The sequence below is a fragment of the Anthonomus grandis genome, chromosome 13 (assembly GCF_022605725.1).
Source record: "Anthonomus grandis grandis chromosome 13, icAntGran1.3, whole genome shotgun sequence".
Taxonomy (NCBI): Eukaryota; Metazoa; Arthropoda; class Insecta; order Coleoptera; family Curculionidae; genus Anthonomus; species Anthonomus grandis.
Genome location: NC_065558.1, coordinates 14,521,159 through 14,534,082, shown reverse-complemented (window position 1 = coordinate 14,534,082; position 12,924 = coordinate 14,521,159). Strand labels below are relative to the sequence as shown.

Below are 12,924 nucleotides of genomic sequence, written 5' to 3'. Positions count from 1 at the left end.
AAAATATCAGGTCAATCCGAAATCCTCTCGGCTACAACTTCCCACTAGACGTTCATAAAATTAAACCCCAAAACTTGGGAGGAATATTTTTCTATTCAACCGAATTACCGGCAAGATGAACTTAAATTTTCCTTAAAACCACAAAATGTCGACTGTTCTTTCTGATAACGGGATGGCTACAGGCTGGACAAGGCACTGAGAACCGACCAGAACAATGACAGGTGACACTGGCAGTGAACTTGTCACTCTCTCTCTTCGACACTCACCTCTTTCGCCTCTTGGTGCAAACTACGCGGAGCTTCACTCTATCAAAATAGAAATTCCGCAATACCACAGCAAAATGATACTGCTCGGATACTAAAACATGGAAAACTAACAAAATTTTCCCAACGGGGCTACGAAATTCCAATTTCCCTCTTACGTCGCTCTACCTGATTTATGACGCTCCGTCATCCGCCAAATGGAAACCAAACTTTAATGGGAAACAGCAACGCTGCCAAACCTCCACAACAACAAGTGTGTCAATAGTCATTACTGTCAATCACAGTCACTGTCAATCTGCTAGTAGGGTTAGAAACCAGATGTCAAGGCACAATTTTCTCCTCCTAGAATCTCCCTTATGTATTTGTGTATCTGCCTTGAATATAAGCTAATTCTGTGCGACTATTAGACATACCAGCCCAGAACATAGCACTTCCTTGTGCAAAGGATAGTATGGAGTATGCAATAGCAATCTGAATAGCTCCATACTCTGCACTGATTACCGACTATCCTGTACCAAATACAACACCGAGTTCCAAAATTTTGCAGGTGAAGCCATGTGCTCTTGCACCCACTGTAGTCGAAATACTCTTAATAGTCCTGTTGCCAGTATTCGCCTCAGCAATGTAGAGACCGATAGTTGAACCCTCAAGGCATCACGCACATCTCTTTAGAGTTCTGGTATTGCCATAGTTGCATTTCTTCGAATAGTTAAGTGAATATAACTATTCTGTTGTTGGTTAGTTACACGCCTTCTACTGGTTCTCGGTAATAAGAGAATTATTCTGTAGATAAGGATTCCAAATGCAAGACACATCACTCTGCCAAATCCCAACACTATTAGCCACGAACCTTTGAGCCTTTCTTCAAGTAAAACCATTATTCTTCCACGGTCAATTTCACCTATGACTTATCGCGACAACTTTTCATGTAAGTTCGTAAAATGTAAGTGTCTTGACCTTTATAATCGGACCATTAGTATTTTTGTCATGCAACAAATACTCAAACACAAAAAATGCTTTATTGTTAATAAAAACATAAAAGTTGTAGACAAAGCCAAAACTTAATTTAATTCACAAACATTACAATCAGTTACAACAAAACTGGGTTTAAATGTGAATCATAAAGAATAATTAAATACTAATCATTAAAAAAAATCTCTTAAACTATAGTAAATGTTATTGGCGAGTCATTCCTTTGTTTTTATACGTAGGCTTCATTCAGTTTTAAGTTTTCTTATTTCTAGCAGAATATTATTAAATAACTTTTTTACCCCATATACCATAGAGCTACATTTAAGTTCAGAATCATCGCATTTCAACCCACGAGCAAAATCAAATGTACCAATTTATGGTGATTCTAGTGCTAGAAGTTTCTCTTCTCTTCTCTCAGGTATTCTGAGCTCGCCATACAACACCTGTGGTTATGTGTTTAGTAATGTTACAGCTGAGACGTTATGTAATTATGCGTTTCCTCTAATTGTTAACTATACGAAGAATGATGTTGTTGTTTGTCTTGATTTTTCTTGTACCATATACTTTTTCCCAAATGAAATCCTTGCTATCAATGGGCAGGATAACTAATGTAATTGTTTGTATTAAATGCGATTTTAATAAGTGCTCAAAAAGCAGATATAACAATACAATTCATTTTCTGAATTCTTTCATCTGTAACCATAACTTTTCTGAAAATAATTACCGAAGTCAAACAAAATTTTAGGTACCGTCACTCTGCCAAATCTATGTGCAAACTTTTATCTTTATATGTTAAAAATACTTTTCTGTCATCCAAATTAGTATTAGCATCTTTGGGTATTAGCAATAGTAAGATAATCAGCGATACACCCTTGATCGAAGGTAGGTCTTCAGTTACGCCTCAACTAGACCAATCTATAGACACCCTTGCTATTGGATCTTCTTCTTTTTTTAATAGAAACTCCCACCATAATCAAGTTGCCCTAGCATTTCTTAATCTTTAATCTGTGCGTTCAAAAGTTAGCGAATTAGAACTATTTTTAGAATCGGTTAACTTTCCTAGTGTGTTAATTCTTGATGAACACTGGTTGAGGTCTGACGAGCCTATTAATATCCCTGGTTATGTAATTTCCAAATTTTCACGCAAGCAATATACACATGGTGGTACTCTTATTATGTTAGAGAAAGTTTATGTTTATTACTATTGACAGATTTGATCATCTATTGATTGAAAAGGTGTGCGAGCTTTCTATTATATTTAGCAGTAAGTTAAATTTGTATATTTTAGGATTGTATCGATCTCCATCTGCTAATTTAGATTTTACACTAGAGCTAATTTCCGCAAATTCTCTTTGCTTTGCAATATGTCAAGTTGGAATAATGTATTAACTACTATTAACCCACTGCATGGCTTTCATTAAATAGTATTAAACAATTTTAACACTGCTTTTCCTGTTGTCAACATTAAAAAACGAAATAGAAAACCTTGGTATACTAAGGGTTTACTAGTATCTGGGAAAAATATGCGCTCCCTTTTTTACATTAGGAAATATGCTATGAACAATGCAACATTTTTAAATTACTATAATAGATACCGCAAGATTTACAAAAACTCAATCAAAATTGCTAAGTGGGCCTACTTTTAAAAGAAAATAAATAGTTCCTCCAATAGAGCAAAAGAGTCTTGAAAGATTTTAAATCAGCTAAGGGGCAAAAATAATGTCTTGGTTATTCCAAGTACCTTAGATTACAATGTCCTCAATTCCTTCTACTGTGATATTGCTAGTAACCTTGCAGCCAATATCTCACAAAAAATAGATCCCAGGAGCTATTTTAGCAATGTGGTAGTAGCCGAATCTTTGCTTTTTGCCCCCACAAGTGTGGAAGAGCTTATACAGTTAATGGTTAATATTAAGAATAAGAGTTCATCAGGTTAAGAAAAAATTCTCTTAGAATATTTTCTGCTTTACCTCTTGTTGCTTTGCAAGTCTTGGCCGAGTCAACTGACTTTTCATTTATGTCTTTTCTTCGGAGTTTTCTCAGAGTGCTTAAAAAGATCAATGATTATTCCTCTTTACAAGGGTGGCGATCGCGACTGTCCTTCTAACTTTAGACCTATAGCGTTATTGCCTACTTTAGCCAAGATAGTGGAACGGCTCGTTAAGGTGAGGATGGTTTCATTTTTAAAAAGGTTTGGCCTATTGAGTCTTCGGCAGTTTGGCTTTCGTGAGTCTGTGAGCACAAATTATGCTATCTTTAGCTTTCTAGAGCAGCTGTACAACCGACTGAATGTTGGTGAAGTTGCAGCAGCGATATTCTGTGCCTTGTCCAAGGCATCTGACTGCGTGAGTCAAAGAGAGCTGCCGATGAAACTAGAGCTCTATGGCTTCAGAGGAACTGTCCTTGAGTGGTTTCGTTCCTACTTATCAAATCGTGTCCAGGCTGTCAAACTTAATGGTGATATCTCTAAGGAACTTAATTTAAATGTGGGTGTTCCGCAAGGATCAGTACTTGGTCCTCTACTTTTTCTCATTTATGTGAACGATCTGCCATAACTGCAGGTAACTGGCAAATTTACATTGTTTGCCGATGATACCACCATTCTCTGGCACGACTCTGGCACGCAGATTTGTTAAAAATAAAAAACTGGTGTGATGAAAATTTTTTAACATTTAATGTTTCTAAAACAAATATCCTTAATTTTAAATGTAATACAAATGATATATGTTTGAATAATGAAGCCATCACCATGCCACCGTTCAGTAAGTTTTTGGGTCTTTCCATAGACAAGTTCCTTAGATTTGAAGACCATATTGTGAATGTATGTAGACGTCTCATCAGGCTGCTACACCCTAAGATTTATTGCTACCAGTCTTAATTTCTCCATCGCCAGATCTGCATACTTCGCGTTTATCGAGTCGCACCTTCGATATGGAATTTGCTTTTGGGGTTCATATTCAAATTCACTTTTTAATTCAGTGGCTGTACTCCAGAAAAGGGCCATTAGATATCTATGTGGGGCCAAGTCTCGTGACTCATGTCGCCCGCTTTTTGTAAGTCATAATATTTTAACCCTGTGTTGTATTTTTATTTTGGAAACAGTTTGCTTAATTTTTAGAAAATATAAACAGGAACTATAATACGCGACAAAATTATTTGTTGAGGCTACCCATTCCTCATTTTGAACTTGTCCGTAGCTCTATCATATATAGAGGTACAAAGCTGTTTAATAAACTTCCACTAGAAATAAGACAACTTAAGACTGAAAAAAGCCTATGTTTAAGGACGAAAATATTTCTTGCTAGTAAAGCGTACTTTAGTTTAAGTGAATTTTTTAATGATTAGCATTTAAGTATTTTTCAAAGTTTTATATAATTTTATTTTATTTTAAATTAGTTTCTCGTTTTTATTCCTTTAATGTACAGTCTACAACTTCTATGTTTAGGTTGACAATAAAGCATTTTTTGAGTTTGAGTTTGAATGAGGAATCGGTAGTTTCAGCAGGTAATTTTCCCAAGTGATGTACTGATTACTAAATTCTAGTTTATGTTTATATAATTTTTAAATTAAATACTAAAGCACTTTTCCAGAAAAAAAAAACAATATTGAGATAAAATAAAATGAGTCAGGGCGACAAATATGCGACGTGTACGAAAGATGAATATTGATTAACAAGTTTATAAAAAAATCCGAACGCTAAAGAATTTTTCTTATAAAAAAGGGGCTGCAGAACTTTTAAATCTATGTGTATTAACAATATATATCAAACTAGAAATGAATGTTGATGTACGTGATTATGACACTCGACATTTTCACAAAAAGAAATTGAGATTCATCTTATAGCATCTCAAATTCCGCGTTTAAACAAGATATTTTGCGTAATATCACATATATATAACCACATCTTTCTTTACTCTACTGTGATAAATTATATTTCAAGAGTATTGTATATATGTATGTATGTATCTATCTATTGTCTGATGTCCCGTGCCTAAAAACCTTTTTTTTGTATAAACGTTCATTTTATTTACGTTTTTTGACTTAGGTCCAACATTTTGAATTTGACGAAAACAAAGAAAAACACAATGTCACGGTCTCACAACATGTAATAAACGGGCTACACGTGTTTCGCTCTAGTTAGAGCATCATCAGGCCTAAAATAAAAATATTACCTAAACAAAACGAAAAACTTTCATTAAACAATAAAAAAGCCTTTAGAAGCCATCCACACACTTCACAGTACAAAATAAACAATAATATTTAGGTTATAATTGTACAAAGCAAAAAACTAAAAAGTAGAATGCAACAACATAGACTCATCGAGAATCGAACCCGGTATCACAAGGTTAGAAGTATAAGTGTAAAACCTATTGACTATACGGACCTAATTCTAAAACAACTTAACACGTTAGCCAATGTAAGTTGAAGAAAGTGACTAAAAGGAAAATGTTAAAAGATACTTAGCTAAATAAAATTAGGTTCAAAAGTAAACACGTCATTCACTCACATGAGAACAGGACTCTTTTTATCTTTTGTAATTTCCGTTTTCTCCAGAAGGTCAAGCTTCTTAGCTTTAGGGAATTCATGAAGCATTTCAGCTCCCACCCCCGGAGAAAAATTATGAGTTGAGGCCAATTAGCAAATGCTGATTTTGTATCACTGACATTGGTATTTTAAAATTTTTCAAAAAGCGCTACGTGTTCTTTAAAGCCTGTAGAGATTTTTCTTTCAGATTGGCCAATGTACTGCGTTCCAATCGTCACATTTTAAAGAGTAAACTCCCGACTTAGAAAGGATGTTTGCTTTGTCCACTGTACTGGCCAATTAGTTCTTTAAATTATTGACTTTCTTAAACGCGATTTTTACATTTAGAGATTTAAATAATCTTGCTAAATTTAGGCAGATACCAAAAAAGGACAAGGATCTAAAGGAACTTTTTAAGTCGTTATTATGAACAATATTATAGGTCAATTTATATTTATTTAAAAATTTGTAATAAATTTTGTCTATTAAATAAAGGGGAAATCCGTTGTTGAGAGCAATATGTTTTATAATATTTAATTCTTTAGCGGAAGCTTCTTTTGACAAGGGGATATTAAACAGTCTATAAAAAAAAGAATTAAAGGAGGCAAATTTATATGAGTAGGGAGAATTTGAAGAGTACTGAATTACATTATCGGTAGTGGTGGGCTTACGATATATTTCAAAAATAAGTTTATTGTTGCATTTCTTAACTAGAAGGTCAAGAAAAGACACACAACCATCTTTTTTTTCTTCGATTGTGAATGAAATGTTAGAATGTAAGGAATTTACGAAAGTAAGAAAATTTGGTAGGTCTTCCTCCCTGCCATTCCAGATTATAAAAATATCATCCATATACCTCTTATATACCGAGAGACAATCTCTAAACGTACCCTTAACTATTTCTCTTTCTAGATGACTCATGAAAATCTCGCTTAGTAGAGGGGAAAGACAAGAACCCATAGCCAAACCTGAGACCTGCCTGAAAATTTTATTGTCAAACTAGAAAAAATTTTGGTTACGACTAAGAGATGTTTTTAATAGGAGAGTTCTCACTAACTTTAAACAGTCTTTGGGAGGGATGCTGGGAAAAATATTTTTTACATCCAAGAAAATAAGTGAGGAGCAGACTTGCAAAATGCATTTTGTCCAAATTTTCCATATTTGAGATAGAGATAGTATTGCATTCCTATGATGAAATACAAACTTTTTATGAACATTTAGACAGTCAAACTGCATTAAGTCCCCGTGTTATTAGGTGGTAAATTTCGCCCAGACAAACAAACTGATTTAAGTCCAGTCACGTACTTTTAAAGCGCACTTTGTCGGTAAACGTGGACAAAACGCATTTCGATGGAGATTTTGTTCATTTTAGCGATCCACGTGTTAGAGCTCGTTGTTGTTTACAAGCTTTTTATAAAACTAGAATAAAAGTATTGTTTTCGAAAAAAATGGAAGGGTTAGAAGGGGAGCATATTGTTGGTGATAGTGTTGATAGGGGCAGTAGGAAAAGAAAAAGCAATATAATAAGCCGTGAGAGAAAAAAGCAAATAAGGTAATTTATAAGGTTAGGTTTTATAAATTGAGTTAATATTTTTTATTTAATCTCTAAGGTATTCAAATTTGGATATTAGTCTCGACAATTTTGACGTAGTTTGTGATCATAAAAATGCTAATTTTGATTGCCAAAAATTATCAAAACAAGCTCTGCTAGAGATTCGCCAAACGTTTTTTGAGCACCCTGACAAAATTAAGCAGGATAACTTACTTGCTAGCTACATGGATATTAAGGAGCCACAAAGAAAACAAAATCGAAAAGAAAATGGAAAGCCGCATAATTTTTCCGTTAATTATTTCGTAAGTTTGGTCATCTAATATGTATTTTAAAATATAATAAGTAATATAATAAAATATAATAAGTTCAAAATCCTTTTAGGTGTTTCTTAAAGGTACTAAGAAACAAATTTGCCAGAAACTCTTTCGGGCTCTGTTCAGCGTTTCCCAAAGGCGAATAAACACAATTTCTAAAAAAATTAAAATTGGTTCAACCCTTACTAAAAAAAGAGGAGGAGATAGAAAGTCTCACAAGTTTGCAAATAAATTTAATGAGGTAAAAAAATTTATAAGCAATCTTAAAGGCAAAGAAAGCCACTACGGCCGTGCCAAATCAAGAAGAATTTTACTTATCTGCCGAATACAGTATTGCCAAACTACCAGAGTTTTCAATAATCACTTTAATATAGGCTTTGGTAGCCCGGCTACAGATGTATGTAATTTTTGTGTTCGAACTGCATCACAAATCTGTAATGCCAGAAATATTATTGAGAAAAGCAAACTGCAGACCAAACTAAAAGTTCATAAGGTTAGAGTTCATAAAGTTAAGAATCTCAGTTCCACAAAATAATGAAGGAAGAACTACCTAGCTCAGTGTCTTTTTGTTTTGATTTGCAGCAAGTGCAGGTTCTTCCAAAAGTTCCCATACAAGATGCTTTTTATGCACAGCAACTTTCAATTTACTTTTTTTGCATTACAGCCACTAATTGTAAAAACCCAGTTTTTTATTCATGGATGGAACACCAAGGGCATGGTAGAGGGGCCACAGAAATTTCATCAGCAGTAATTGATTTTTTAAAAAGAACTAATTTTGCCCCTAACGTAGATACTCTTCGGCTCTTTTCTGATGGATGCGGGGGGCAAAATAAACACAGCTTTATCATCCACATGCTTATGTTATGGCTGCACAGCTTTGCTCCAGAAACAATTAAGAAGATAGAGGTTATCTTCCCAGTCCGAGGACACTCTTACCTTCCAGCAGACAGAATTTTTGGGAGGGTGGAAAAGATCCTAAAGCGACACGTGGTCATAAAAATACCTGAAAAATATTGTGAACTTTACAAACAAGTAGGAGAAATTAGACAACTTGGAACGAATTGGTCATTGGTTAATATCAAAAAAGCTTCAATCTCTTTAAAGAAAGTAATAGGAATTAGCTTAAGTAAGAGAATAATCATTAAAAGAGGTACGGTCTCAAAAGTGGTGGTAAAATCTGAATCTTTATATCGGACGGATGATCCAGCAAAAAAATTCCAAACTTTGCTAAAACCCAAAAAGCGCTTGGATCAAATCGTTCTTTCTGAAGTACGGCTTGGACATTAAATAAAACAGAAAAAACTTGATAATTTTAAAAAATTACTTGTTACGTTATCTGGTGACAAATGGTACGACACAGACCCTGAGTTAAGATGGATGGCTGAAATATTTGAAAATCTTGCTGTAAGCCATAATGAAGATCAAGAGTACGAAGATGGTGAAGAAGCTTGCGAATGCGCTGAAACTGATGAAAATAACTTCATTTAAAATTTAATAAAAAACAAGAGATATTGTTTTTTTGTTTTGTTGACATGTCTAATAATTTTGTTTTGTTTCATGTTTATGTTTGAATAGAATACTTTTTCATTTAAGACAGTTTATTCATTTTGTAAAATTATAATGGCATTCAAATTGCATTTTGTCCACTATAGATAATCAAAATGCATTTTGTCCACCAATTTTTTGTATTTTTTCAAGTTGTTTTTTCACTTTCTTGTACAGAAACTCGTAATCGAGGTCCATACACTCAATGCCATTATATGATGACATAATTTTATTTTTCTTTCATTTAGTTTTTGTATAGTAGTTTTTTGCGTTTTCTGAAAATTAGTAAAAATGGACAAAATGCAACTTGCAAGTCTGCTCCTCAAGTTTAGATCTATAAGCGATAATAAGATTTTTCAAACTGTTGGTTAGATCAACAGAATTCTTAGTCGAATAAATACTTTTAAAGTTGGGCACCTCCCTGAGAACGTTATTTAACCAAGAGGAAAGATTATAGCATGGAGAGTTAACAAAGGAAACCTTTGTTTTTGTTTTTCTTTGTTTTCGTCAATTTTGTTTGTTGGTCTCTTAGAGAATAATAAATGAGATTTTTGGATTTTGAATTTGCCCTGAAGATGCAAATATATTTTGCAAAACATGGGCAAGTTTAAATAGGATTGGACTTATTTTATTGATCCCTAAACCCAATAATATTAATATTTTTTTTTTAAATTCCTAGTTTAATCATATATGTATTACAAATCATATACTCATATTTCTGTTCATATTTCATACATATTTAACTCACCTTTTTTATTAGTTTAAAAAAACATGCTTCCAGTCCCAATATGAGAAAGCAAACTTTCTTCAATCAAACTCCTTTTATATGCAACAAGAGATTTCTGTTACTTTATATTCTTATACTAAATTAAGGAGATATTAAGAGAAATAATAAAAAATACAGTTTTCTTCAAACAATCATATATTTCACAGAAAACAAACTTTCCAAACACTTAAGAAAAGAACTTATAAATTAAATGCAACTTTACAATAAGATAAAAACACACTATAAACCTTATCTTGAGTTTATCATGTTACGCGAATTTAGGAAAGGCTACGATGTCTATAGGTTTTAGGCTTTAAGTTCGGCTAGAATCTTCGCTTCCTTCATCTGTAACTCACTCACACTGGTTTCTTTAAGTCTTCTTTCTGCTAACTTAATGATACTCATATAGATCTTCTTGTTGGTTTTATTCTTAAAGCATCTATTAAACTCCTTTTTGTTTAGCTCATACATTCTTGATACTTCTATAGCAACGACGGTGGCAGACCTTTTTTTCTTCTTAAAAAGTAAAGACACTTCTCCAAAATAAGCATTATCGTATAAATGACACATTTCCTTTCCGGAGGGTGAAAATACGGCAACAGTTCCAGATTCAATAATGTACATGCAATCTCCATATGTGCCAGCTTGAATGATTAAATCACCTGGGAGGTAAATGCGAGGTACTAAGTTTGAAATAATATGTTTTAGATGTTTAGCAGATACTTGCGAGAATATTGATATTTCTTGAATTAAGGACTTGCAAAGAAATACATCTATTTCTTTTTTCAGTGTTTCTGACAACAAGCTGGTAGTTACAAATTCATTGAAAAATAATTTTTGATATTTATATTCATAGTAGGTGATTATTCTGCTTTTTAATTCTAGTGGAAATTGTTTTGATAACATATATTTATTTAATTCTGTCATTATTTCTTCAAACTTAGTTCGTAGCTGCCATTTAGCAGCAAACACATACAGCATTACAATCCATATTACACATACTAACAATTTTCCCACTAAATAGTTGATTATGGATACTATTTGTTCTTCCATATTTATAATTGATCTTGATGCAGACTTTATGTCGCTAGTATTAATAAGCATTACATTCTGAACATTTTTAAACCATGCCACTAAGTACTGGATTAAATTTGATCTTTCCAAAAAAGTGACATTTGCAAAAGTGCCTCTTCCGGTTATCCGCTTTAAAAAGGTTGTAGAATTATACATCATACTCATAATTTTGAATCTATAACGAGCTATTCCAAGAAAGATACAAGTCATTAAATGGATTAGCATAAAAACAAATAAAAAAAAAACGATTACAAACTTTTTTACTGGCGACTTGATTTTCAATAGCTGAAACGTTGGACGTATCAAACGAACTATTGACGTGATTCTTCTTAATTTTAAAAGCTGCATCGTGTTTAAAATAAAAAATGTATATGTATGAGTTCTGATCATGGCTATTCTCGGAATGGAAGAAAATAAGTCACAAAAAATGTGCCCACTTAGAAAGTTTCTCAGTAATATTTTTTGTAGAGATAACTCAATATTCAGATCTTTCTGAGCGTATCCAATAAAACACTGTAATATCATATTCAAAATGGCTAAACAGTCAAAAGTAATTCCAGTAGCTAATATACCAATGTTTTTACTATATGGATCCTCACATTTTATTCGTGTAAAAGCAAAATCGTATGACTTTAACACTATAAGCGTAACGTATAGGAAAAAACAATAGGCACTGTAATATTCACAAAACTTACTAAGCGGGTGAATTGTATAAGGAAAATTTTCCAAGTGTCTTTCTTTTTCATTGTCAATGGCCACATGACTTCTAAAATAATTTATCGTTAAGGGGTTCGTCTTGCTTATGGTAAAACACTCCAGGTTACGGTTTCTTGGGTTGATGTCAGACGGCATTTTCTCGCTTATACCAGAAAACATAAACAATAATCTTCTTTAATACATATCAAAAAGAAGCTTAATCAGAGAGTAATTAAAAAAACTGCTGACTTAACAAAAATATAATATGTGATTATTACGTTTATTATCCCGTTGCTATAACTACCTCCTATACATTCTCATCAGATTATCAGTACATGTTGACAGCAAGTGTCATTATTAGAGCATTACTGCCATTTGTAGGCATATTACCAATTTAGAAAAAAATGGGCAGCTAAATTCCCTATTAAATTGATGAAATTTATTATTTAATTATGACTTTTTATCGGCTATTTTTGAAAACGGAAAACTGTAAATTAAACAATAAAAATTGTTAAAGAAATAGTCCATTCTTGCACTGGAGTAATTATGTCAATGGGTAACTAAGAATACTTCGGTCATCCTCCACTTAATTTATTTAAAAATTATTATTAATCCGACATGTTTCGTACATATAACATGTCCATCGTCAAGGATACAAGGATAAAATTACTTACACAATTTAAGGATTTTGGTCAACACATCTTATGGATATAGTGCCTCCGATAATGTCAAAAGGTTAAAACGACTAAAAATTAATAAAAATGGCATCTACAATAATGATAAAAAGCTTAATTAACAAAAACATAATTAGACGTTGAAGACATAAAACTTCTTAAAAAAAAGACTTAAATCTACAAAAACCTAAAAATTACATCATTACGACAATACGATAATTGTTTTGTAAACAAGAACTGATAACAAAAGAACCATATAAATTTTCAGAAGATAGGGTGCGCCTTACTTAAAATATAGTACCTGTACTTATGTTTTTGACTCATATCAGAGAATAAAAAGGCGTAATAATTAGCATTACAATTTAATGAATTAAAAAAGTGTCTGGATGAATGATTTATTTGATCATTGACAGATGTAATACCATTATTCTATAAAGCTTTATTTATCTCTAAAATTTCTAGTAAATCTAATTTATTACTTTTGTGGCAGAAATATAGTAAATATTTGGTGTCTAAAAGAGGATCGAAGTTATGGTTATTGACA

At 32.6% G+C, this 12,924-nt stretch overlaps 1 protein-coding gene across 1 annotated transcript; it reads right to left on the bottom strand.

Annotated features, from left to right (window-relative positions):
• Positions 1-10,088: 10,088 nt before the first annotated feature.
• LOC126743712 (potassium/sodium hyperpolarization-activated cyclic nucleotide-gated channel 3-like) lies at positions 10,089-11,960 on the bottom strand. The gene has a single exon (XM_050450926.1). The coding sequence runs from the start codon at positions 11,884-11,886 to the stop codon at positions 10,243-10,245; it is 1,644 nt and encodes a 547-aa protein (XP_050306883.1). The 5' UTR covers positions 11,887-11,960; the 3' UTR covers positions 10,089-10,242.
• Between the last annotated feature and the right edge of the window lie 964 nt (positions 11,961-12,924).